The following is a 27,868-nucleotide window of genomic DNA, read 5'->3' as shown; positions in this document are numbered from 1 at the left end:
GAGGAGGGAAGGAGCTCCCGGGATCCCCCACGCCCCTCCCCCACTCGCCCAGCGAGTAATGACATTCACGAAGAGGGGAGGGAGGGAGCGAAGCAGAGGGGCAGGCTCCGCGAGGCCATGTGATGCTGGGCGAGAGAGAGCCGCCGCCGCGGAGCCTCCTTCTTTCCTCCCTCTGATTCCGGGCTGTCATGGCGACCCCCAACAACCTGACCCCCACCAACTGCAGCTGGTGGCCCATCTCGGCGCTGGAGAGCGATGCGGCCAAGCCGGTGGAGGGCCCCGACGCGCCCGAGGCATCCAGCCCCGCCCATTGGCCCAAGGAGAGCCTGGTTCTGTACCACTGGACCCAGTCCTTCAGCTCACAGAAGGTACAGCCCAAGAGAGCAGGGGAGCAGAATGCACCCGGTGGCCAGGAGGCGTGGGGGAGGGGATCCAGGAGGGAGGAAGGGGTCTGAGGACCCCCTGCGAGAGGCTGGAGGGTGGAAGGTGTTTCGGGGTCGGGAGGGTGGAGAATGCTGGGTTGCTCTCCCGGAGATGGCTGGCCCTGTCTTGGGCCCCAGGAGCATCGTCCCCAGTTCTGGGAACATCCATTATGCCTCTTTCCCTCCCAGAAAGACCCAGTCTCTTGGAGGGGTGAGAAGAGAGACAAAGGCAAGGGGAAGCGAATGGACACTGCTGGGAAGGCGGCCTGTTAGAGGAGGCGGCTGCTGCGGGGAGGGAGGAGGAGCGCTTCCCGGGATCCAGTCTCCAGCCCCAGTAGTCGTTGGTGGGCCTCCCTCCGAGCTGCTGTCCTGGATACTACAGGCCCTCCAGGTTACAGCTCCTGCCTGGCTGGGAGCCTTCCTCTGGCTGGGGTTTGGAACGTCTGTCCCTAGTCCTCTCCCGCATCCACACTTACCTTGAGCCGAGAAGGAAGGAGTTAACCCATCTCCTTAGACCAGCTCGGTTTGGCCCCTAAAATCTGTGTTTTGCTCTTAAAGACACAGACGGCCGCTCCGCCCCTTCTCAGACCCAGACGCGCTGGGGCGGTGGGGGTGGGGGGAGGGCTGTTTAGGAATCCAGCCTGGTGCTGAGTTTTCCGGGTTCCCGCTTCCTGGGGGGTGAGGGTCAGACACTGAGCCTGTAAGACAGGGGCGCCTCTAGGGGCGCAATCTCCCACCCTGGGCAGCTGTCCGTCAGTGGGGCACGAATTCAGCACCATGGCCAGGGCCCAACAGCAACTATTGTTGATCTCTAAGTGGCGCCCTTTGTCAGACCCTGGGATTGCTCTTCTTCCTGGAAGATCCTTTTGTTTCTTTCACTCATTTTTCAGATAGAGAAACAGAGTCCATAATGAGACAGGGCCTTGGAACCAAAGGAGTTGTGTTTGAGTCTTGGTCCAGGAGCAGTTCATCATCTGGAAAATCAGATGATGATGATGGTAGTAGTAACAGTAGTAATAATAATAATAATAATGATAGTAATAACAACAACAACGATAATAATAGTAACAGCTACTTCTGATTCCCACCCCTTCTCAGAGCTGCTGAGAGGGTTGTTGAAGAGGCAGTATAACTTAGTGTGCTACCTGGCACTGCCCAAACTTGAGCATACATTAGATTGCATGATCCTGGTTGAAACAGACTGCTGGGTCCCACCCCAGATATTTTGATTCAGCAGGTCTGGAGTAGGGCTCAAGAGCCTGCATTTCCAAGTAGGTACATGATACTGGTGAAGCTGTCCCACAGACTCTCTGACTAGCTCCAGTTTAGAGAATAAACTCTGAGCCCAGGCAATCCCCAGCGAAACAGCCATCTTCCCCAATAATTCACTGTAAAGCTTTGGACACATCACCTTGACTCTCCAAAGCCTTGGTTTTATAATCTGTAGAATGGAGCTAATGGCATTACCTTTCTCAGAGGGTTATTTTGAGGGCGAAATGAGGTGACACACAAAAATGCTGATAGCAGTGCCTGGCACAGGGTCAAGGCTCTGATAATTATAGGTGTTATGATATCACTAAAGTGCTAGGGGAAGGAGGGATGGGTTAGCCAGGGCCACTCTGGGACTCACCTATAAATTCCTTTTTTTTTTAAGATTTTATTTATTTATTTGATAAACAGAGATCACAAGGAGGCAGAGAGGCAGGCAGGGAGAGAGGAAGGGAAGCAGGGTCCCTGCTGAGCAGAGAGCCCGAAGTGGGGCTCGATCCCAAGACCCTGGGATCATGACCTGAGCCGAAAGCAGAGGCTTTAACCCACTGAGCCACCCAGGCGCCCCTCATCTATAAATTCTACACGTGCATGCTGAGCACCTACTACATGCCAGGCTCTATGCAAGTTGCTGGCAGTTTGGTTCCCACTCAGAACCTCAGGAGCCAGGCCTCAGTGGCTGGGACTGGACAGTGGGCAAAGGGAAGGTACCTCCCATCACCATTCCCCAAGGGAGCTTCTTGCTCTTCCCTTTGCTCCCTGTGGAATATATCCTATTCAGTCTGCACTCAGGGCTGAAGTGGCCCCTTAGTCAGGGATAGGATTACCCACTGCAACCTCATTTGTGACCAGGCCAGCCTGGGTATCCTGCCTCCCCTCACGACCTTCCCCTTGCCTAGGGGGCCATGGTGGGTTCCAGAGACAGTGTAACCTGGTGGAAAGGGCCTGGGCTGTGCAGTCGGATGGTCTTGGGTTCCATTCTCATCATAAGTGCTTACTGGCTGTGTGACCCTGTACAAATCACTTAACCTCTCTGTGCCCCAATATCCTCATCTGGCAAAAACAAAAAACAAAAAACAAAAAACAAAAAAAACAAAACAAAAAAAACTTTTGCATCCAACCCTGCAAAATTCCTGGGGGATTAAGAGGACATGGAGATATGTTAAGTGTCTGGCACATAGTAGGAATTTAGTAGGTGAGTTTCCTTCTTTTCAGTCCTGAAAAGCCCTACCTTCATTCAGGGAGCATTTCCCCTTGGTAGAGCATATGAGAGGTCTGTCCTTAATGGTTCATGAACAGCAGAAAATAGCCTACTCCCAGGAGTGGTGGTGGTGGCTTTGTGGAATGTCTGGGGACTATCCCAGAGCTGGAGGGCAGCAGGACAGTGAGGGGATCCAGAGTCCAGACTCTGGGACCAGACTGCCCAGGGTTCAGTCTTAACTCTGCCACTTACCAGCTGGGTAATTCTGGGCACGTTGCTTAGCCTCTCATGCCTCAAGTCTCATGTCTGTAAATTGAGAATAATAACAGCACCTCTAGGATAGGGCATTGTGAGGATTCAGCAAAGGTTTCCATTAAATCACCTAGAGCAGCACCTGGCTCATTGGAAGTGCCCAGTAAGCGGACTTACATTTGCCAGACTGGAGATCAAAGCCTGACTGTGCCACTTCCCACTGTGTGACTTCGTGCACGTGTCTTCACTTCTGCAGGTTTCCTCTTCCTCCTCTGTGGAGGAAGAATGATACCTATCTCAGAGGGTTGTGAGGATTGAATGATACCATGCATGGCCACACAGTTAGCACAAAGCCTTAAAGATTGCATGCTAACGGTGGACTCTCAGGTACCATCCTAAGTGATCATCTAGGGCTGCAGGGTTCCTAGGGCATTCAAAATGCGAAGTATAGAAGTTAGCTTGTTTCTGAAGCTGTTCCTGCCTCCAGCCTCCTTCTCCGTGACTGGGTGTGGGGGTGGTGGGCAGAGGGGTGAGACTGGGAGGGGCAAACATGCAGACATTCTTGTTGTTGGCATTCCCACCCACTAGCTTGTGACCTCAGGTAGGTCCTGACCCTCTTTGGTCCTCAGCTTTTCAACATGGAAATGGACTAGATGTTTGATACAATCTGCATCCCTCCCTTCCCAGGCAGGAAGCACTTCCCCGTCTCTTGTGTGTCCCTAGCCCCCAGAGCATCCTTCTGTCCTCACACCAGCCAGTGTTTTTAAAAAACCAAGATTACTATTTACCAGCTTTGTGACTTTGGTCAATTTAGTGCTGTCTCTGTGTCTATTTCCTCTTTTGTAAAAGGAGCACGATACTAGTACTTACCTCATTAGGTTTTTGTAACCATGTAAATGTCTTAGAGCAGTGCCTGGCTCAGAGAAAGTGCTATATGAGAGCTGTCCTTCTTATTATTATCACCAAGGTGAGTCTCTGAGAGCCATCCTTGGCTTCCTGCAACAAGCCTGTTCAAGGTTCCCTGACCCCACCCTCTCAGGGTTGGCCCTTGTCTTGGATATACCTGTGGCGAGAACCTGGCCCAGCCTTCTGCCCCCGGGAATAAGAGCCCAGATCTGGGTCCTGTCAGAAGACAGTCACAACACCCAAGACTGAGCAGGTCTTCCAGAGGCCCCTCTCAGACATGGCAGGAGGAAGCAAGAGATGGAAGGTGATCGCTACCCCCCGCCCTGGCCTTGCCTTTCAAGCTCTTGGGTACTGGTCCCCAGCCCCGTCCATGCTGCACTTGACCCTTTACCCCACCCCCACCCCCAGAAACTCAGGTGACAGCTGTAGATTTCACCACTCTTCTCAGAAGCCTGCAGTGCTCACCAGGTCCTTCCAGGAAAGAGCCAGAATCCTCCTAAGGGCCTTAGGCTCTACTGCAGGATCCTAACCATGCCTGGGTCATGGACCCCTCATCAACGTGGGGTGGGGCAGGGGGGACACCCTGTGGATCTTTCTCACAATAATGCTTTTAATGGTATAAAGTAAGATACATAGCATTACTGAAAGGTAAGCCTGTCGAAGTTCAGCTACTGACAGACTTTTAAAACAAATTCATTATATATTAACATATGTTTCTGTATTAACCCATTATAACCTGACCTAGTGGCAGGACGGAGCCCTGTAATGTCAAATTCACAATGAGTGTAGCTGTAGCAATGGGGAGTGATGAAAGTGATTTCTTGTGGTGACAATATTTCAGGCACTGCTAACGCTACCATGCTTGTCGCCTACACTCATAATTGTAGAAAATGCTAACTGTCAGTATGAGAGTACTGAAAATAAACATGTAATTTTCCCATCCTAGTTCAAGGAGGCCCTGGGTTGATTCATGGTCCCCTGAATCTGGGAGTCTCGATTACAAGGCCCTGCGCGTGACCTCCTCTCATCTCGTCTTGTCCCCCTGTTCTAGCCACACTAGCCTCCTCGCTGTGTTTCCGATATGCCAGACACGCCCCTGCCTTGGGGCTTTTGTGCTGCTGTTCCCTCCACTGGCAACTCTATTCCTCAGATCTCTGTGTGGGCCACTCCCTCACCTTGATTAATTAAAAAGAAGAAAAAGTATTTGAGAGAAATACCCTGAGGTTCAGAGACTCTAAGTGTCTTTTCCAAAGTCACACAGCAACTAAATGGTTGGGTAGAGATGCCAACCCAGCACTTTGCAGTTGCCTCATAAACAAGGGCCTTGCTTGGGGCGCCTGGGTGGCTCAGTGGATTAAAGCCTCTGCCTTCGGCTCAGGTCATGATCCCAGGGTCCTGGGATCAAGCCCTGAATCGGGCTCTCTGCTCAGCGGGAAGCCTGCTTCCTCCTCTCTCTCTCTCTCTCTCTCTCTGCCTGCCTCTCTGCCTACTTGTGATCTCTCTCTCTGTCAAATAAATAAATAAAATCTTTAAAAACAACAACAACAACAAAAGGGCCTTGCTGAAGAGGGACAGTGCCCAGCTATGACAGTGAAGCACTAGGAGCTAATTCTTTCCACTCATGGGGAAGATAGTCTGCCTGGGGGTGCTTGATGTCTGGTCGCACTGAGTGGTGACCACCTAAGTCTGGTCCAGTCTCCCGGATGCAGAGATGGCAGATGGCCTTGGTGACTGCGTGCCCTTCGCCTGGGCCTGGCTTTCTCCCACCTCCCCTCCCCTGCAGGATGGCACATGGTTCTGGCCTACAGCTCAGCTAAAGGAGAAAGTCTCCTTGGCCGCCTGCCGGCATGACCCTGAGGCAGCTCCAAGCAAAACTGTTACACCCATAAAGACAGTCCCTTCCCCAGGCACTAGCCCTGCCTGGCGCCCTCACTAGAGTCCCAGGGCAGGGCCTGGCGGTGGTCCCTGGGGGCAGGTGCCCTGCCAGGAGACAAGGCCAAGTGTCTGGACCCGCCACGGGCAAAGGCCTGTTTTGGTTTCTGTTTCCATCCATTCAGTGGTCCCAGCTTGGCCGGAAGCTGGATGGCTGGGCGGGGCCTGGTCGCACAGGGTCGGGGGGGTGCCAGGATGGGCAGGAGGGAAGGGAGTACAGGTCGGCTCCAGGCAAACTCCGGCCTTGACTGCTCCGGGGCTTCTCCAGGGCACCGGCACCACCCAGGACTTCAAATGCATACATGCACATACTCTCCTGCTCGTGCATGCTCGCCTATACACACTCGCGAGGACACACACACGTGCCTATACACACTCATCCCCACACTAACGCACATGCACTCACACACTACTTTAACAGTTACTCAGACACTCTTCCATACACACACACACTTGTGCACACATATGCACACACACTCTTCCATACACACCCACGCTCATGCACACATGCATGTGCGTGCGCGCGCGCACACACACACACACTTATTTACGCAGTTGCCACTCACATTCAGGCTCATGCTCTCATACGCTCACATCCCCAGACCAAACAGTTGCCACCCCCAGAGCTCACTCTGGCACAGTTCCTCCCCCTCTCTTAGACAAAAGCAGCAGTTCCCTCCCACTGTCTCCTGTGTGGTCTGAATGTAGTGTCAGCTTGCAGCAGGGCTGCAGGGCGTGCCTTGAACTCGGAGTTCAGCCCTCGTTCTACCAATGACTGAAAGGAGGCTCAGAAAGGGGCAGCGATGGCTCTCAGGTCACATCACATTGCTGGGGCAGAGCCAACGTGAGGACCTCCCAGCCCCATCTGCAGGGCCTGGTTTTGGCTACTGGTGCAAATGAATCTGTGAATAAGGGTTGGGGCTCAAGGGCTCATTGCCTCTCCCTCCCCACGAGGAAAGGGGTGTCCATGTTGGCTCTGAGGGTGGGGGCAGGAAGGACTGCTCTAGCACATCAGCGATGGGTGTGAGGTAGTCTGTGTGTCCGTGTGTGCGTGTGTGTGTGTGTGTGTGTGTGAGAGAGAGAGAGAGAGAGAGAGCGAGCGCAAGCTAATGAAGGTAGAACCCCTGTATTAACCTCCTGCGCTGGGTCTCTACCCATGTCATCCTGTCCTAACTCATGCCACGCTTGAAACAGTGGATTACATTCCTCATTTCATAGAACCTAAGGCCAGAGAAGTCAAGTGACTTGTCCAAGATCACAAAGCAAACAAGCAGCAGAGCCAGGCTTCAAGTCCAGATCTGTCTGCTTCCAAAACCTGGTCTCGTACAAGTGGCTAAGACACATTATGCCTACAGTGTGCCAGGCCCTGTTCCACAGGGACTACAGCATCTCACCCCCACAGCAGCCCTCTCCGGGCATCACCAGTGGGACTCTTACTGGACAGGTGAGGAAACGGAGGCACACGGATGTAAAGCCAAGTCACCCAGCAAGTAGGTGCTAGATCTTGGATTTGAATGGATGGTCTGGCTCCCAGCCCAAGGTCTGACGATGATACCATGCTGCCTCCCCCTGAGTGTTTAACTCCTGGCACCTGGGAGGGAAGCTGGGAATGCCCAGTCCCAGTAGCTACCAGGTGCATGGGGACATTGACGCCCCAGGAGAGCCGCTCTTCCTGGCCTCAGGGATGCCTTCCCTTCCCCCTGAACTGGAGCCATTAATGGAGAGGAGTGCAACCATCTTTTTGCTGGGAGACCTTGGACAAGTTGACTTCTTTCTGAAGCTCAATCCATAGGCAAGGGGCAGTTGGACCGGGTGATCTCTAATTGCCTCCCAGCTCAAAAATGTTGGGCTGGGTCAGGAACAGACCCCAGCTTCAAGGCTGTCCATTAGGTTCTACCGGCTCAAATGTTTGTCTGGGACCCCTTAGAGACACAGGGGAAAACTAAGGAGGGACAGGCCCAGGACTTCCTGAAGATGCCTGCAGGGCAGAGAACGCTGGGCTGGGAGTTTCAGGTCTGTTGCCACCTTGCTGTGTGGCTCTGGGTAAGTTACTTGCTCTCTCTAGGCTTTCGTTTTCTCATCAAGAAAAACATGGGGGGGGCACCTGGGTGGCTCAGTGGGATAGGCCGCTGCCTTCGGCTCAGGTCGTGATCTCGGGGTCCCGGGATCGAGTCCCGCATCGGGCTCTCTGCTCGGCGGGGAGCCTGCTTCCTCCTCTCTCTCTGCCTGCCTCTCTGCCTACTTGTGATCTCTCTCTGTCAAATAAAAAAAAAAAAAAAAAAAAAAAAAAAAAAAAAAAAAAACATGGGGGATAGTTCCTGTTCTACCCCCACTCTGCAAGGCTATTGTGAGTATCCAACGTCCAGATGGGAAACTGTGTGGGGCAATGAAAGACCCAACCGATGTTGGCAAATTATTATTATTTTTTAAAGATTTTATTTATTTATTTGACAGAGATCACAAGTAGGCAGAGAGGCAGGCAGAGAGAGAGGGGGAAGCAGACTCCCTGCCAAGCAGAGAGCCCGATGTGGGGCTTCATCCCAGGACCCTGAGATCATGACCTGAGCCAAAGGCAGAGGCTTTAACTCACTGAGGCACCCAGGCGCCCTGGCAAATTAGTTTGCACCTTGTTTTGTTTCCCAAATAATTTGAGAAATTTAGCTATTGATAATTGATTATGTTGATAAGAGTTTCTGTGGCCAGATCTACCCCTGGAGGCCAGGCTGAGTGTCTAATCAGATAAAGAAATCATGAATTGAGTGCCACCCATGTCCCAGACACTGGGGTGGTACTATTAACACTACTTCCCTTCTGCAAATAAAGAAACCGAGGCTCAGAAAGTTTAAGAAATCTGCCCAAACACACACAACAGAGCCAGGAATCATATCCCAGGCCCATCACCACCAGGGAGCACTGCCCCTTTGCCCCAGAGTAGGGTAGGGCTGTGTTCCTCCAACCAAGAGGCTCAAGGCCCATGAGAGATTTCAGCCCCCACCCCTGCCAGGAGCCCAAGAATGAACTGGAAGCAACCATGTCACCTCCTGTGTGTGACTTCTGACCTCCCTCCCACATGCCCCGCCCCCTGGGCAGAGTGTCCCCCACGCCTGCCCGCCTGCCCCGCTCTGACCCTGGCACCTGCAGGTGCGGCTGGTGATTGCCGAGAAGGGCCTGGCGTGTGAGGAGCGGGACGTGAGCCTGCCACAGAGCGAGCACAAGGAGCCCTGGTTCATGCGGCTCAACCTGGGGGAAGAGGTGCCCGTCGTCATCCACCGAGACAATATCATCAGCGACTATGACCAGATCATCGACTACGTGGAGCGGACCTTCACAGGAGGTACGGCTGCCATTTCCACCAGGGGCTCAGCCACAGACCTTGGGGACCCCACAGGCTCAGACGGGCTCCCAGAACCTTGGGGAAGCTGAGGAAGCCCCCCGGTGTGGACATGGCCCAGTCTCCCCTGCAAGGAACAGTGGGGCTGCAGACAGGGCTCAGATGCTTCCCAGGAATCACAGAGCTACAGGCATGGCCACGGTCCTTGGGATGTCACAAACCCTCTCCCCGGCACTCCAGGGAAAGGGCTATTTAGTTCAGACATGCCCCTAGGAGCACTGGGGCTGCAGCCTCCTTCCCCAGGAGCTCTGGTCAGAGGCACGGCCACAGGTCCTCAGAGCCCCCCCGCAGGATGCAGGCCCTCCTAGTCACCACAGATGGGGCTCAGACCTTCCAACAACGCCAGCACAAGGGCAGGGCCTAGCCCCCTGAATCTCTATAAGTACAGTCAGGGCCATGGGCCCCCTAGGTACCCCATAGACACGGGCCCAGGTACCTTCGAACATTGCCGATACGAGTGCGGCCCAGACACCCCAGAGCCCTGCAGGACCCTGTGTCTCCCTCCCTCCCTCCGACCCTCTTCAGGTTCAAAAGCCCACTGCCCATGGCAGATCCAGGCGCAAATCCAGGCGAGTGGGGTCAGGGCCCAGATGGGTACTGTGTAGAAAGAATACGAATGAGTTGCCGACAATTAAAAATCAAAGAAAGTTCCGTTTTAAGCATCTAGATTTCTGGCTTCTCCAGCCTGGTCACGCTGGGCCGACACCCGCATCGGGCTACAAGCCTGGAGTGGTGAGGAGCTGCCCCTAGGAGACAGGCTGGGTAGACCAGTAGGATCCCCTGTCAGCGGGGGGGGGGGGGGGGCACTTTGTCTCAAGAGCCTGGGAAAAGGGCTGGTCCCTGTGGGTCTCGACATCTCAGGGTTCCAGGAGGCTGACATGGAGGGATGGGGTCCTAGAGCCTGGCCTGTCCAAATCGGAGGTAGGGAAGGGTAGGCGGGCAGGGCGGGACCGCCACCCCCAGCCCAGCCCTGGCCGTGCCCTGTAGAGCACGTGGTGGCCCTGATGCCCGAGGCGGGCAGCGCTCAGCACGCGAGGGTGATGCAGTACCGGGAGCTGCTGGACGCGTTGCCCATGGACGCCTACACGCACGGCTGCATCCTGCACCCCGAGCTCACCACCGACTCCATGATCCCCAAGTATGCCACGGCCGAGATCCGCAGTGAGTGCCGCGCTACCCCCGCTGGCCCACCCGTGTGCTTTCGACAGGAATCCTGCTCATCTCTAGTCCCCTTCCTCCTCATATTCCTCCTGATCTCCCTCATCCCTCTCTGCCTCTCTCTCCACCTCTTTCTCTCTGTCTCTGTTAATCCCTCTGGATGTCTCTGGCTCGATCCCCGCCCCCCCCCACCCCGCTCCTGCCCTCCCTCCTCTGGCTTTCTCCCCGCTGCTCTCCCTGGCATTTCCAGCTCATTCACTCCCTTTCAAACTGAAATGTCTCTCCCTCTCTGGCTATCTTCCTTCCCCTCTCCTGCCCCTCTTCTAGTCCTGCCATCCCATGCAAAGGCTGCAGGGCTCTGTGGCCCCCGGAGGCTTGTCTTGTCCCAGAGGAGCTGGGGCACCGCCATGGTGGAGTCCCAGCCCCAGACACCTGGAGTCGGGGGCCCAGGGTGGTCAGGACTGTGGTTGGTGATCCAGGGCGCTGAGTGACATCAGAGTTGGTGCCACCAAGGAAGGCTGTCCAGATGTGCAAGGCCTCCTTTGGGGTCTCTGGTTTCTGATTTAAGCATCATGTGTCCTGTCCTAACTGCTAGCTTGGACATGCCCATAGCCTGGCTCATCCTCTAGTTTCCAGCTCCCGGTAAATGGGGGTTAGATTAGATCTGACTACTCATCAACCACTGTTTACAGACTTTGGTCCAGGCTCTGTGAAGACACCATGAGGGTCCTATACACAGATGAAGTGTGGTGATTCTAAGTAGATACTAGGTGTCTAGAAAATGATCACTTCCTCCCTCTTGAAGGAGAGAGCCGATGTTTGTAAGTGGGATGGAGCAGGTTGTGGAACTTGATCTCGTCCCTTTAGAGCATCCTTGAACAAGACTCGGAATTTATCAGTATCATCCTATCTCCATTCAGTCAGCAACACTGATGGGGTCTCTTATGACACAGGCCTTGGCAGGGGGCTGAGGACGGATGGGGACAGACACAGCTTCTACTGTCCCAGTCACGGTTCCATCCCAGGGAAGCAGAATGACAAGTGAGCGTGTAATTGCAGTGCAGGACTAAATACATTTGCACAGCCTCTCAGGAGGGCAGCCTGGCATCTAGATCAAACACAGAAAGGCCCACAGCTCAGAGATGATCCCACAGTTACACCTGGATGTGTGCACGAAGAATCACGTACAAGGATTTTCATTGCTGCCTAGGTGGTAATAGCAAGAAGCTGGAAACAACCCCGTTGTGCATGAGTTGGGCAAATACATTCTAGTCGTTCTCTACACTGGAACACTTCAAGTCTTCCCATACAATGGACCTCAGCACAGCTATTTAAAAAAAAAAAAAAAAGAAGCCTATGACACTGGGTGTTACATGCAACTGATGAATCACTAAATTCTACTGCTGCAACTAATAATACACTATATGTTAACTAACTTGAATTTAAATAAAATCTAAAAATATAAGCATATGGGATGCTCTCTAAGATATATTAGTAAGTAGGAATGAAGGGCAAAAACTGCATCTAGCGTGCTATCATTAATATATTTAAAAGGGTGTTAAATGGACACGCAGGTGCTTGCAAACACAGAGGGTTTCAGGAGGTATATATGAGAAGCTGTTGGCTTTTGGGGAGCAGAACTAAGAAACCACAGATTGAGGGGAGAGAGATTTACTTTTCACTGTGCATTCTTTTAATATTGTTTGCATTTTTAAATAAGGATGTATGTATAACCTGTTCAAACACTAACTGATTTTAAAAATGTTAACCCTAGAACCAATGAGTGTTAAGAGAAGGTGCCCATCCCAGCCTTGGGGCCTGGGGGGCTTCTGAAATAAAGCAACACCCAAGGATGACCAGGGGGTAGAAGGGGAAGGAGAGAGAGAATCCCTCCAGCTTCCAGGAGAGGGTGTGGTGTATTGGGGGAACTGAAGGAAGTTCCATGTGGATGATGCGTAGCCCCAGGGGAGTATGAGTGGCCGTGGTGCGAGTCTGGGGAGTAGGTCTGACAGAATTGGAATCTTGTCCAAAGAGCAGTGGAGATGGAAATGAGCATGATGGAAAACGGGATGGAAATGAACATGGGTGGAAATGAACATGATCCAATGTGTATGTTACAGCACTCCCTCCCCTAAGAGAATGGGTGGGACAGTTCGGAGGTCCTGCTGTCACCTAGGTGAGCAATGATGGTGGCCTGGACTGGGTGGAGGCAGTTCCTAAATGCTTCTGGGGGCTGGAGACCCTTCCTCATTCGTCCATGAGCTACCTGAAAGAGCCTAGAAGGCAGTGAGGGGTCCAGAGAAGGCCCAACCTACTCCTCCTTTGAGGAGAGAGATCTGAGGGGTCCAGCTCCACTGGGGGAAGGAAGGGGATCTCACAGGATGCCGAAGGGATCCTGCAGTGATCCCTCCAATCAGTCTAAGTTCTTTTCTGGGCTTGGTTTGCCCTCCTGGAGTCTAAAGAGAGCCACATGTGCATCCCTGGGTGACTGGCAAGAGAGAAAATGCTATACTTTACCTTCACATTCATAAAATATCAATGACACTTAATATAGCCCCAAAGCTGAAAGGTCTAGGAGTGTGTTTACTGAGTTTTGTGTCAGGCCAGGAGATGGGGTGGTAGATGGTGAGACATCAGAGGGCAGAAGTTAAACATCTGCGGTTACTCATTTACTCGGTCATTCTATTCATTCATTCATATTTTCATATATTCAACTCTCACTAAGCTCTTGTTCTCTGCCAGGCCTGCACTGGGTTTTAAGGAAACAGAGACAAATCTGACATAGCCACTGGTCTCCAGAAACTCAAGTAATGGTGGGAGACATATATATCCAGAGATAAGTACATCAGAATCTCCACATATGGCAGGTTGTGCACTGCACAAGTCCAGGGGTCACTTTTCACATAGATTGCAATGTGAATGGGTTTGTGTAGGGGCAGCTCTGATTACTGTATTTGCATTTTCTGTCAGAAATCTGTACAGTGTACACCGGAGGACAAAGGCATTGAGTGGTCAGACCTCCTAGAGGATCAGGACAGACTTCATGGAGGAGGTGATCTTGAACTAGATTTGGAAGGGGATTTTCAGGAATACAGGAGAAAGATATTCCAGGAGGCAGAAGTAGTGTGAGCAGAGACCCAGAGGTTTGGGATGGTCTGGAACATTCAGGGAATGCCAAGCATTTGGAGTGGCTGAAATATTACCACCTAGGGACAGGGACAGGTGGGGCAACTCAGTGAAAGATGGAGTTGGTAAGAAGAGAGGATCCTGCTGTGGTTTTTGTTTTGTTTTGTTTTGTTTAAGACAAAAGAAGAGCTTGGATGTTATCTGAGGTCGGTGGAAGCCAAGGATGGGTTTTAAGCAGGAAGTGGCATGATCAAGTATGTGTTTGAGGAAGACCTCTGAGTGGGGAAAAAGGCATGGAAAGAGAGAGGGCCGGTGCCTCGGACTGGGTCAGAATCATCCAGAGCAAGATCAATGAGGGGATTTGAACTAAGGGAGGCGGAGGATTGAAAGGAAGAAGTTGAGCATGAGAAGAATAAGAAGGAGGAATCAGAAGGACCTGGGACTGATTTGGTTCAGGGAGCAGGTGAAGGAGGAATTGAGGGCACTCCTGCAGTCAACTGGCTTGGCTCAGTGTGGGGAAGGGTGCTGCAGGCAGTGGAGAGTGCAGGTGAGGAGCACGTGGAGCAGGGACGATGACATCAGGTGGGCCATGATGAGTTCAAGGAGCCTAAGGGATCTCTAAGTGGAGTTGGGACACAGGGAAAGGGGAGAGTAGGATTGGGCACCACCATCTACCTGACTCACCACATCCCAGACTTCCTGGCCAAGAATTCTGGAGAAATCATGGAACAGACCCCAGGATCTTATCCTGCATGATATTTTAACCTCCTCTTAAAACTCCCACAGTTTACAGTTAGATTCTCTAAGTTAGATTATGGATACTTCTTTTCTCTCATTAAGAATGATTCTCAAGGTGCTGCCTTGAGTTCCATCATGGACCCACTGTTCCATCACCCTTCCCTTTTTAGCATCTTTAAAAGGCGACTTTTCCCAGGAAATACGGGTTAGGGTGTTCCTAAATCCTCACAAAAATTGCCTCACCAGAATGGGAAGTTTCAAGACACAGCAAAAGTCTCTTACAGTTTTTCTTTGTGAGCTACAGTGAGTGAGCACCAAACTAAGAATCAGATGGACCCAGGCCTGAAACCTGCTTATCCTTCGCTAGTGTGGGATATCATTTAGCCTCTCTGAACCCTTTCCTTTTCTTTTTCTGTTACCTTTACCTGTTACCACAGGAAAGGGTAGGGGGAGACATGCACTGAAGTATGACTTTGTCCAGGTTTATAACCTCTCCGTTTCTGGCAAACTCCCATCCCCGAGTAGTCTCCTCCTCATTGAGGTTTCTTGATGCCTTGTGGCCCAAGCAGGTGGCCCTTTGTGTCCCATAGCATTCACTCTCCATCACAGATTGATCATTGCTGCATCAGAGATTTCTCTATGGGTCTGTCTTTCCCACTAGCCTGAGCCTAGAACAGGATGGCATGTCATCCAACCCTACGTCGCAGCCTCTTGTACCTACTAGGTGTTGGCTGTTGATATTGTTACTTCCCAGACCAATGCTTGAGTGGGACTGTGCCTGCAAACTTGTGGAAGAGGGGGTGGGAGTGGTCCTGGGTATCAGAAAGGTGAGGTTTTCCTTATTCTCTCCCTAGGACATTTAGCCAATGCCACCACAGACCTCATGAAGTTGGACCATGAAGAGGAGCCCCAGCTCTCTGAGCCCTACCTTTCCAAACAGAAGAAGCTCATGGTGAGTGCTTTCAGGCCTGCCAAGTTCCCTTCCCCATCACCTTTCCCATGAAACAGTTCCAATGGGAGAAGCTGGTTTTATACAGAGGATCAGCTGATGACCTAAAATGAAAACACTGCTCACTTTTCCAATCCTGTCTCCTCTGTCATTTACTGGTTTTTGACCTTGGGCAAACCACTGTCCCACTAGATCTTGGTCTCATGACATCTTAGGTTGTGTCCCTAAGAGCCGAGCATTAGACAGAGGTTCTTGGGTAATAGTGGATTGAGGGAGTGTTCTAAGGAGAACCCAGTAAGAGGCCAAGTTCACCTGATCCCACAGAGAGTTCTGCAGCGTAAGTGTGACCACAAAGTCTATCCTCATGGAGGCAAGGGGCAAGACAGGTATAGCCCTGTGTCAGTCATTCATTGGTTACAGATTGCCTGGTGGGGGCATGAGGGATGAGAGACCCTCCAGAGTATTTCCAAGCAGCTCTTGTTGGCTGAGAGTAACTCTGGAGAAGAGGCAGCAATGAACAGCTATAAGCAGATCCTCAGAGCAGTTGGCGTATGATAGTGCCAGGTCTGGCCAGGATAGCCAAGCTCACGGGAGTGCTGTAGGCACCAGATGAGCGGGCTTTGTAACAGTGGAGCCCTCTCTATGCTGGGAGGGATATTTGGAGGCTGGGTTTGCTGAAGGAGGTTTGAGTCAAGCTCGTTCCAGCCTTGGTTATCCAAGCCCCTTGGAAGCCAGCTCAACTCCTCTGGTTCCTGCCTGTCCTGTTCCCAGGCCAAGATCCTGGAGCACGATGATGTGAGCTACCTGAAGAAGATCCTCGGGGAGCTGGCCATGGTGCTGGACCAGATCGAGGCAGAGCTGGAGAAGAGGAAGCTGGAGAACGAGGGTGGGTGCCAGTTCTGGGGTAGGTGGGTGATGGAGCCCATCCAGTCCACCTGCCCCTGCCCACTTCCAGCCCCTTTATCCCAAAGATCTCAGAGGACCTCCCAGGTGGTTAGGGTCATGGATCATGGAGGCAGACAGACTAGATATAAGTCGTAGCTTGACCACTTACTAGTTAAGTGACCATGGGTCAGGTACTTCATCTCACTGGACCTCATTTTCTCATCTGTAAACTAGGAATAATAATAAGACCCACTCCAGAAAGGTGCTGAGACGTTGCATGAAATAATACATGTAGGTATTGGGTCAGCGCTTAGCACACAGTAGGTGTTTAATTGAGGTTGGTGAAGATGATGACGGCGGTGACGGTGATGACCAGGACCCACCATACCATCTCACCTTTCCCCTGCTCAGGGATGTATTATGACTCTCTTTGACCTTGACTCTTTCTGTCCTTGAGTGGTTCTCTGACCTTGAGCATGCCAGCTTCATTCCCATCTCCACACCTTTGCTCCTGCGGCTCTTCTAGCTGGGAGTATCCTCTCCATGCCACTCTGCTCTTTTTTCCTTTTATGTGCTGTCTTTGCCACCAGTCCTCTTCGAGTTTGATTCTGGGTCTTCTCATCTTGCTCTGTTTTAGGCGGTCGGTCTTGTCTCCTCAGTTATGCTAATTTACAGAGCCTACATGATAGGCACTGCTACACTCACAGCATCACACACACACACACACACACACACACACACACACCATCTGTATGGGAAAGCCATGGAGCACAGTGTTTGAAAAGATGGGTTTAGGAGCCCCAGACTGGCTCAGTTGGGAGAGCATGCAACTCTTGATCTTGGGGTTATGAGTTCAAGCCCAAAACTGGGGTGTAGAGATTACTTAAAATCTTAAAAAAAAAAAAAAAGATGGTTTTTGAGTCAGACAGGGGTTTGAGTTAGAGTTCCAGCTTCGCTGTCTATACTATGTGACTTGGATAAGTTGCTTCCCCTATTGGATATTCAGTTTCTTCACCTGTAGAATGAGATGGTAATAATACAACTTAATGCCATCTTGTTGGACTCTTATAAAAAGTCAAAGTACTTTGCCCACTTCCTGGAACATGCTAGTTTAAACACATGACAGCTAAAGGCATGCACATTCTCGGTTTGAGAAAACTGAAGCTCAGAGAGATACAGGGACTTGCTCAAGGTCATGTGGCTCGTAAATGGCATGGTTGAGGCAAGGGCAGGTTTGCCCCTGACAGGTGCAGTGCTCTTCCAGCATCTCACAACTGATGCAAGCATAAGGTATGCATAGATACCTAAAGGCCTGAATAGAACATTGTCATGAGCTCCAAAGCCAGGGCCCTAAATCCTCTGTAGAAAAAAAAGACATGGCAAGGCTTAGTAATAAAAATGGTATACACCTTAAGCAGGAACTTTCTCCTTTCTGTCAGAGAAGGTGCCTAGGAGAGCCGTTGAAGAAGAGTGCTCAGAGGCCAGAGGCGTGGTGTTTCCAAGGTTGCCTCTGGGGTCAGAGTCCCAGCTCAGCCATTTTCTCATTGGTTGACCTTCATTATCAGGCACATCTTATGTATTTATGGATTAATTTGATCAGCTGCCTTGACAAAATACCACAGACTAGATGTCTTAACCCACAGAGATTTATCTTCTCACAGTTCTGGAGTCTGGAGTCAAAGATCAAAGTGTTGGCAGGTTTGGTTCTTTCAAGATCTCTCTTGGGCTCACGAGGCTGCATTCTTGCTGTGTCTCCATGCACACTTTGCTCTGAGTGCATGCTCCTGGTGTCTATGTGGCAAAATGTCCTCTCCGTATAAGGACACCAGATTAGTTAGGGCCCACCCTGATGACCTCATTTTAACTTACTTACCTCTTTAAAGGCCCTTTGTCAAAATATAGTCACATTTGAGATACTAGAGATTAGGGCTTCAACATACGAATTTTGGAAGGACACAATTCAGCCCAGACAACATATCTTTTAACAACACTTCCTGTGGGCCAGGCACTGGGCTAAGTGTTTCACATAGTTTAATGCATTTAATGCCCCTAGCAACTCTAGGACGTAAGTAATATGAGTAATCCTATTTAAACAGATGAGGAAACTAAGGCACAGAGAGGTTCAGTAACCTTCCCAAGGTCACACAGATAGAAATGGTGAAGGCTAGATTCAAACCCTGGCTCCCAGAGTCTTCAGTTTTTAAGTGCTAGCTCTGCTGCTTCTTCCATTCTGTAAAGGGGTGATAAAGTGAAAGCCCACTTCACGGGGCTGTTGTGAGGCTCAGTGAGAAAGTGAGGGTAAGGGAATAAGCACATGGCCTGGCACACGGTATGGAAATGTCCACACATATTAGCTGCTGATACGATCAAGGGAGACACAGAGTGTGACCTAGATGGAGGGCAGAGTTGAAGGTCCTGGAGAATAGCTGTGAATGCTCATTCTTCAAGTGATCTGTAGATAGGGAGCCTCCTGACCTCAGGCTCTGTTTTGGTCCTGAGCTCTTCCAAGAGGAGGCAGCATTGCAGTGTCCCGTGGCAAGATGACTGGGATTGTTCCAGATGGAGATTCTTATGTCCCTCCATGGCTGTGGGAGGCAGCAGAGGTCTGGTGAGGTGGCTGGGCCCACATGGTCTCATTCACCCACTGGGGCACCCCGAAACTTTCCTGGGAGTAGTGCTTACACCCTGCACTTGTCCCCTTCTGAGGCAGAACCCAGGGTTGGGAAGTGTTACAATGTCACAGTTAAGACCTCTAGAATGGAGCCAGATGACACAGACATGGATTCTTGGTCAGCTACCTCCTAGTTCTGTGACCTTGTAGAATTCACTTCACTTCGGTGAGCTCATCTACAAAATGTGGATAATAATAGACTCTCACTTGTGAGGTTAGATTCTAGGTTGCAAGGGTTCATAAAGATAATGGGTGTTGGTCACTCTCCACAGTACCTGACTAAAGGTAGAATGTCCTAGAAATAGCGCTTTCAAAATAATAACCATTACCATTCTTCTTCATTCATTTATTGAAATATTTCTTGGACACCGATTGTGTGCCAGGTCCTGAGGATAAAATTAAGTAAAAACAAGACATTGTTCTTGCTCTCATGTAGTTTATAGTCTGGTAGAGAAGAAAGACATTAGTCAAATAATCCCATCAGTAAAAACAGAATTATAAACAGTGATACAGGTTAAGACTGATAGTAAAAAGAGTCTGGCAAATTTGATAAAGCTTCTCTGAAGAAGTGATGTTTCAAATGAGACCTGAAGGATATGGAAGGGCCAGCCTAGTGAAGAACCAGGACGGGTGTGTCCTAGGCTGAGGGGACACCATGGTGAGGGGATAGCTGGGAACTCTTTGGTAACTGGCTACTGTGTGGTCAGTAACGGCAAAAGTGGCGTAAGTGAGGTTGGACAGAGCCAGAGAGATGCAAGCTCATGGACCTGTATTTAAGATTTATCTTAAATCCTATGTTCTCCTCTAGGATTCTGATGGATTCCTGTCTCATGTTGAGGTCTTTTATCCATTTTCAGTTTATCTTTGTGTATAGTGTAAGAGAATGGTCGAGTTCCATTCTTCCCGTATTTATATTTTATTAAGAGTTTAAATCTAGTCTATATTTAGAATTTAGATTCTGTCCTATGTACAATCCATCCAATGGGAACTCCTTGGAGGGTTGTGAGAAGGGGATTGCATCAGTTAGCTTTTGCCGTATAACAAATAAACTCTAATTCTGAGTCACTTAAAAGAACCTTTTATCTGTTCATGATTTGTGGTTTGGCAGTTTGGGCTGGGCTCAGCTGGGAGCTTCTCTCTGTCCCACATGCTGGTGGTGGCATCACTCAGGTATCTGTAACCAGCTGATAGACCTCACTGGCATGTCCAGCAGCTGGCTCTCCATCAGCCTGGCCAGTGGGCCACATGTTGGTCATCATCCAGCAGGCTAACCCATGCTCATTCATATGGTGGTGGCTACAGGGTCTCTGAGAACAGCAAGGGAGCAAAGACTTTTCAAGGCAAACACCTTTCAAGCTTCTATTTGTGTGGAATTTACTAGAGTCCCATTAGCTAAAGCAAGTCTGGGTTAAAGGGGTGATGGTTGACATTCACCACCTGTTGGCAGAAGCAGCAAAGCCACATCCACACAGGACTGGGAGGCACTGGGTCCACCCAGGGTGAGATGTTCTGATCTTAGGAGCACTTTGGTTGCAGTGAGAATGGATTTCAAGGGAGACAGAGTGGAGGCTGTCGCAGCAGCCCAGGAGGGATGATGCTGACTTGGGCCGAGGAGGTGGCAGGGAAGATAGGGAGGCATGGAGGGACTCGAGAGGCATTTTGGAGACAGATGGATTGGTACTTCCGGAGTGGTCTTATGAGGAGGGAAGAGTAAGGGAATGGAATCCAAGATGCCTACTGGGTTTTGGTCTGAGTTATCCGGTGGTGCCATTTCCTGATATGGATGGGTGGCAGGTGCGAGTGTTTGAGTGTGTGTGACTCAGTGTGTTCAAAAGACCTTTCAGACACCCAAGAAGGGGTGTCATATAAGCTACTAGGTATTCTAGTCTGCCTTGTACAGGAGAGGTCAGACTTTGGAGAGAGATGTGTGAGTCTCCAGCATCTCTATGTGGTATTTAAAGCCACAGAACTGGGTGATTCATTAAGGGGGGGGACAAAACAGAGTCAGGCCTGATGTGTCCTCTTGCTGCACAGCAAATTGCCCATGAATTAGCGGCTGAAGCTGCAACAAAATGCACATTGATTACATCACACATCTTCTGTGGCTCACGACTTCTAGAGGGGGGGGGTGCTGGGTGCTTCTAATTTAGGGCTGCATGATGCGGGCTGTGCTCAAGCTGTCGGCTGGAGCTGCAGTCGTTTGAGCTGGAGAATCCACAGCCAAGACGGCTCGTTCACACCGTTGGTGACTGGAAGTCTCTGGCCCCTGCTGGCTGTTGGCGGGAGGCCCCAGTTGCTTACAACCTGCGCTTCTCAATGGCGCCGCTTGAGTGTCCTCACAACATGGCTGCCGGCTCTTCCTGGAAGCAGTGCGGCGGAGAGTGAGAGAGGCGGCCACAGTGATTTCCACAGCCTGCTGCTGGAGGCCACTGTTACTTCCTCCACAGTGATTTCCTCCAGCCTGCTGCTGGAGGCCACTGTCACTTCTGCCACATTCTGTTCACTGGAAACAAGGGACAAAATACAGTCCGTATTCAAGGGGAGGGAGATCGGGCTCCATCAGAGATGTACTGAGTGGCTGGTGAGTGCATTTTAAAACTGCCTCCCTGCCCTGAGGTCCCCCCATGTAGGGGGGGCAGTAGAGGCGGAGGCGCCAGCAAAGCCGGCAGAGAGTCACCAGGGCAGCAGGAGGACCCTTGTGTCCATGAGATTTAGAAAGGATTGTGCTTTATGGAGAGAACAGTGTCAAATGCTGCTGGGAGTCAGAGAAGCAAGGATAGAAAAGCGTCCCCTATACTTTGTCTCACGACTGTCGGTGACCTTGCCAAGGGCAGTTTCACTGGAATGTGGGGGTGGATGGCTGGTGAGGGAGGAAGACAGCAGGTGTAGGCCCCTCTTGTGAGACCTTTAGCTTTGGAAGGGAGTAGAGATGGAATGTTGCCCGAGGACGAATGTGGGGTGAAGAGGGGAGATACAAGCGTGTTTTCAGGCTGAGTCCTGGAGTCCAGGAGAGGACGCGAAAGGCGTCCTACCGGCCAGGGCCCCGAGGGAAACAGGGCACCTTCAAATGGGGTAGGTTAAAGAGGACTTCATCAAGGGACCACTCACAAATGTGTGAGCAGGACGTAGGGAGAGCACAAGGAAAGACGGGGTGGCCTGGGTCTGAGGTTGTGAGGGGTGGGAGCCGTGGCAGAAGCCGGGACAAAGAGGCTGTGTGTGGGGGGGACGGCCAGGCAGGAGCCCATGGCGACCCGCAGAGAGGACTCCCACCTCACTCTCACCCACCCACCCTCCTAACTCCTGCCTCTGCTCCCCAACGGCCGGACCCGACTGGAGCCTGAGGGCTGGATGGAGCCCCACTGGGGTGGGAATCTGTCCAGTTGTCCTCCTGGGGCACAGAGCAGCGTGGAGAAGGGAGGAGGATGGATCTAGAAGGCAAAGGGGAGACGTGCAGCCTTGGATGGTGCAGAGAACGGCAGCAGGCCCGGCCTTGAGAGGAGGTGGCCGAAGGCAGGGTGCGTGTGCTTGGCTTTGCAGGGTTCATGGCCAGAGTGAAGTCTTTTCTGCCTGAAAGCTCCTGTTTTCTGAATGCCGCATGTGGTGGTGTCCCAGTCTGAGTGAGGCCTAGGGACCCGGTGTGAGGAGAGGCGAAAGCTGTGTGGCTGTGTCTGCAGGCCGTGGGGAAGCCAGCCTACTCTGGGACTCATAGATGCCAGGCGTGGCTGAGTGCACTCTTGGACTTTGTACTCATGAACTTGAAGCCTAACTGGTCCGTGTAAGTGTCTCCAGCACACTGAGCTGGCAGACTCAGGGGAGGCAAAAGATAGAGTTTGTCCAGGGCTGGGGGCTTTTCAAAGTAAAAACAGAATTATAAACAGTGATAAAAGTGTTAAGATAAGTGTTACTGTTTTTCTATATACACAAAGCTGGAGGAGAGGGGCAAAGGGAAGGGCGACCCGCCAGGCCACACATGTCCGCGTACATGATGGTTGTGGCTCTCGGCATCTGCCCACAGACAGAAACATAGGCGTGGACACACTCAGACAACGACATATGCATACAAGCTTGGGAATGTCTGTCTGCAGCCAAACAGCCCAGTGGACGTGGGCATCACTGCACTTAATGCATCTGGGGTTCCACACATGGACGCAGTGCCCACGTGCGGATAGCCTCGTGTGTAAACACAGTTGGTGCATGGACTTGAGCAGGCGCACACAGGGGCAAACAGACACAGCACGCATGAGGCAGACACACAGATCTGCACACCCTACAGAGAACGCGCTTACCGAAAGGGGCCTGAGCGTCTGTGGCGATCCATGCCAGTGCGCATGCGCCTCTGCATGGGGACGGGGCCGTGTTCTCTAGAGGTTATGCACAGACTCTGGAACCTGGGCTCAAATCCAGGATCTGCTCGGACACGTCCTACCTGTGTGGCTTTGGCCGAGTTACTTAACCTCTCTGTGCTTCAGTGTCCTCATGTGTAATGTGGGGATAATAATAGCACCTACCAGACAGGGTTGTCGTGAGGAGTGGGGGGATGACACCTCACATTTTGGTGCCTCTCCCACCCCACAGACTGTTCCCTCCCCTGCACCTCTGCTGGTTTCTCCTTGTCCATCACCTAAACCTTGTCCTGCCCGGGGCTCAGTCCTTGGTCCTATTTTCAAATCTGTCTTCTCTAGTTTGTCGCCGGGGACCATGGGCCCCAATCCTGCCTTTTTTCACAGCCCCTCACCCCCATCTTGACCTCATCTTGCTCCAGAGCTGGCAGTAACTCCCCCCTCCACGAGGAAGAACACTCTTTTTTTTTGCCCGCACCGTCGGCTTCCTTGCCCGCCTCTGGCTTTACCACATTTCACAAAACCTTAAATGGTTACATCCGCTCTCTGCCTAGTAGTTCCTGCGCCCGTGGACCCAAGTGTGGCTGGAGAAACACATGTGCCAGCTGGTCTCACTTTGAATTCATGACCATGAGGCTTAGATGGCTCTCCTGCTGCCCGAGGGTCCCCCCCAATCCCATCCTGGTCCCCTTTCCAGGTGACTGCTTAATACCTTCTCCTTCCTCCTCAACTTCCCCCCGCTGTCCCCAGCCCTCCCCTCACTCACTGAGGACACCACAGTGCTTGAACCCCAGAGCGCCCCCCTACCAGCCTCTGTACTGTACCCATCCGTCCTATGCACACATTTTACCAGGTTTTTTTTTGTTACAGCACATCGTAACATATCTGAAATTGGAATGTTTCTCACAAACAAAGTCGAATTGGCACCACTTGTTCTCTGCGGGGTGGCTGTCTTCCATTCCAGATAGAGTGCAGTACGCTCCCTCGAATTCCAGAGCCTGAGCTGTCCTTGATCCAGCAACCCCTGCCCTTGTGTACTAGACGTCCATCTGCTCAAGCACTTGGGGTGGTAATTCTCTCCACTGTCCTCGGTAGCATCATTTCCCCCTCTCTGCGGGGTCTTCCCCATCAGCATGCTGGGTTTTCCCTCCCCGCTTGCAAAGACACCCTTGGCCTGTCTCGCATTATTGGCGCGTCCTTCCCATCACAGCAAACTCCTTGACAGAAGGATTCTCGCTCACGGTCTCCAGTTCCTCTCCTTCCTTTCTCTCTTGGACTCCCTCCAATCAGGAGTTCAGCATCAGCATCCACTCCCACTGCTCTTGTCAAGGTCCCCAGTCACCTAATGCCACCATAGTTCTCTGGCTCCTACTTGACCTTTCTGCAGCATTCGAATATCTCCCTGCTTCTCCTTGAAACACTTTCTTATCTTGGCTTCCAGGATCACACCCTCTCGTGGTTCATCTCTTATCTCATGGGTGCTCCTTCTCATGCTCCTCTGCTGGTTTCTTCTTGTTGCCCAACATCTGACTCTCGAAGCCGCAAAGCTCAGTCCCTGGTCCTATTCTCAGATCTGTCTACACTCAGATCTGAGTGTAGACTACCCTTGCTAATGTCCTCCCAACTCCATGCTGATGATGCACACTTGAACTAGATATATGTACCTCTAACTGCTGATTCACCATCTCCCTTGGAGATCCAACAGGCATCTTGAAGCTTATGTGTCAAGAACAAACTCTGGATTAGAGCCTTCCTTGCACTTTACCTCCCTGTCCTGTGAAAGCACGAGCCTCTGAGGACACTCTGTCTGTCTTGTCCTGTCAGATCTTCATGCCCAGCACATACTAGATAAACATGTGTTGGGTGAATGAACAAATGAATGAACAAGAAGCCGCAGAGTGAGAGGGATGGAGGGGCTCAGGCTTTGATGGTGGAGGGCATCAGATTCAGGACATCTCTGAGTTGAAAGGAACACTGGCTCAAAGATGCAGAAGCCAGCCTCCCGGGACAGCAGACCTCACAGGAAGTGGGCAGCAGGGGGTGCATTCCAGGCATGAGACCCAGCAGGGGCAAAGACCCAGAGGTGGACATGGAGCTCCTTTGGTCTCCTACATCATGTCTTGGTTCAAAACCCTGAAGTTCTTCCCCACTGACCATGTTATGTCCATACTCCTTTGTGGAACTTCTAAGATTTTTCCCAGTGTGTCTCCATCTACTTCTCTAATCTTGACTTTTCATGAATCACTCCCTGCTCCCTGGGCACCCCCAGGCAAGCCATGCCCATTTCCAGTCCCTCCGGCTGCTGTGTTGAGAGCCGACTCAAGGAAGTCAAGGGTAGAGATGGGAAATCATCAAGGGGACATTCTGAAAATTCCAGTGAGAGAGGATGGTTGCTTGGACCAGGCTGGTAACCGCCGAGGTGACCTCACATTCTGGCTGTGTTTGGAAGAGAAGCTGACAGGAATTGCAGACACACTACATGTGGAGGATGAAAGGAAAAGGACTCGCCGTGACATGGGGCTTCGGCCCAAGCAACTGACAGGGTGGGCACGGGGTCGCTGACGTGGGGGATGAGCGTGGTGGGTTTAGGGGTGACAATCAGGAACTCGGTTTTGGACATACCGGGTTTGAAGTGCACGGTGGATATCCGAGCGGAGGCTGCTGAACGAGCGGGCAGTTAGACACGGGAGGCTGGACGTTAGACACGTGTATTTGCACTTCAAAGTCAGTTGATTTAAAGAAGAAGTACTAACAGAGGTAGTATAAGCCTTGGGCAGAAGTGATTCAAGCAGTAGGAGCGGGCGGCCCGGCGGCCGTGGGAGCCGGCAGAGGCCAGAGGTGTCAGTGGCGGAGATGTGAGTCCCACCACCCCCATCTCCTCTCCCTTCCTCTCCAGGGCAGAAGTGTGAGCTGTGGCTCTGCGGCTGTGCCTTCACCCTCGCCGACGTCCTCCTGGGAGCCACCCTGCACCGCCTCAAGTTCCTGGGACTGTCCAAGAAGTACTGGGAAGACGGCAGCCGGCCCAACCTGCAGTCCTTCTTCGAGAGGGTCCAGAAGCGCCTGGCCTTCCGGAAAGTCCTCGGCGACATCCACACCACCCTGCTGTCGGCTGTCATCCCCAATGCGTTCCGGCTGGTCAAGAGGAAACCCCCATCTTTCTTTGGGGCGTCCTTCCTCATGGGCTCTCTGGGGGGGATGGGCTACTTTGCCTACTGGTACCTCAAGAAAAAATACATCTAGAGCCAGGCCCGGGCTTGGTGCCTGTCGGTGTCTCTGTACTGTGTGACTCCCAGCAAGCTCTCAGTCAGACACTGTCTCATGAACACTCGGACAGCCACTTCCCGCCCCGTTTGGAGTAATTCTATCGTCAATGTGAAAACATTCCATAGTTTAGAAGTAGACGTTGCCAATGCCGTGAGTTGAGGCCACGGCTCTACTGAAGGAGAGAAAGAGTGAGTGTGAGAGAGAAAGAGAGAGAGAGAGAGAGAGAGAGAACAGAAACGAAACACGAATGCCTTTTCTTTTAATTCAAGGTCTCAAGATGGAACTGTGGGGACTGGTTAGGATCTGAGGTGAGTCCCAGGCTGTTTCGTCCACCAGGGCCCAGATTCTGGGAGGTGCTTGGGGCTCGGAGGGCCTGACCCCTCGCCTCCCCTTCCCTCTTGCCCAGGGAATTCTTCCACAGGACAAAGCCAACATCAACACTGACTTTTCTAAGCGGTGCCTCCGGGTGGGGCTGGAGACCGCAGACCCCGGGGAGGCCCCTGAAGACCCGAAGGGGCTCCACTCTCCTGTACGTGGACGGAGACAGCACTGGCTCCAGCCAAGGCAGTGGCAGCCAACCACCAGGTCATGCCTGGGACCGACCCCATGAGCACACCCTCTCGTTCCCCTCCTGATTTGGCCAGTGGGTTTGCTTTGACACTAACCAGAAGTCCCTGGAGGCAGCGACCATCCGTCATCCTTTTCACACCTGGGGTTGACATTTCCCAACACGGGAGGTGGCCTTTGAGCGAGGGCCCCGTTTGAACTTCTTCAGAAGGTCAGTCCTGGCCTGAGTGCAGGGGTGGGTCTGGAGGTGGATGGACTAGGGTCCGTCTCTCTCTGCCTATGCCAAAGCCACCTCGTTTAATGCTCACCTTCCCCATCTCTTGTGGGCCCCCCCGTGCTCCAACACACCACGTGGAGAAGGGGAGGTGCCTGCATCCCTGCTGCCCTCCCCGGTCGTGTCTCACTTTCCTGTGCCTTTTGCATGTTGGGAGAGGGTCTGGGTGTCACTGCCGCTCATGCTTAGAAACCACTGAAAGCCCCCAATAAAGCATTCAGGAGGAGCATTTGCTTTTCATTTCTAAACATGTGTTTTCCATCCATCTCTCATTTCCAGAGTCTGGGGCCGGAGATGCAGAGACATGAGGTTCAGACTCAGAGTTGAGTCCAGAGCTCAGGTTTCTGGTTGTGGGGATGGCTACTGGATGGACTTTGCAATGCTCTGACCTTGGCCTACACCCACCTCACTTGGACACAGGGTTTCCCAGTTTATAAAGCATGCTCACAGCCATCTGCTCATGTTAACCTAGATGTGGTCCTCCCTGTGGTACACCCAGGGCACATGCCTCACGGTCCCTCAG

At 51.9% G+C, this 27,868-nt stretch overlaps 1 protein-coding gene across 2 annotated transcripts; it reads left to right on the top strand.

Annotated features, from left to right (window-relative positions):
- The first annotated feature begins 57 nt into the window (after positions 1–57).
- Positions 58–27,571, top strand: GDAP1L1 (ganglioside induced differentiation associated protein 1 like 1). Of its 2 annotated transcripts, XR_199030.3 has the most exons (7): positions 58–368; positions 9,124–9,316; positions 10,361–10,534; positions 15,250–15,347; positions 16,116–16,230; positions 26,137–26,812; positions 26,911–27,571. XR_199030.3 is itself a non-coding variant. In XM_004746400.3 (6 exons), the coding sequence occupies exons 1-6, from the start codon at positions 189–191 to the stop codon at positions 26,478–26,480; spliced, it is 1,104 nt and encodes a 367-aa protein (XP_004746457.1). In that variant the 5' UTR covers positions 58–188; the 3' UTR covers positions 26,481–27,571. The 2 variants fall into 2 exon arrangements, 1 of the variants encoding a protein (XP_004746457.1); XM_004746400.3 differs by having other exon boundaries at positions 26,137–27,571.
- The last annotated feature ends 297 nt before the right edge of the window (positions 27,572–27,868 follow it).

This window comes from Mustela putorius, unplaced genomic scaffold (assembly GCF_011764305.1).
Source record: "Mustela putorius furo isolate JIRA1106 unplaced genomic scaffold, ASM1176430v1.1 tig00000592_pilon_pilon_pilon, whole genome shotgun sequence".
NCBI lineage: Eukaryota > Metazoa > Chordata > Mammalia > Carnivora > Mustelidae > Mustela > Mustela putorius.
Note: the sequence above shows the minus strand (reverse complement) of the source record. Positions and strands in the feature narration are given on the sequence as shown.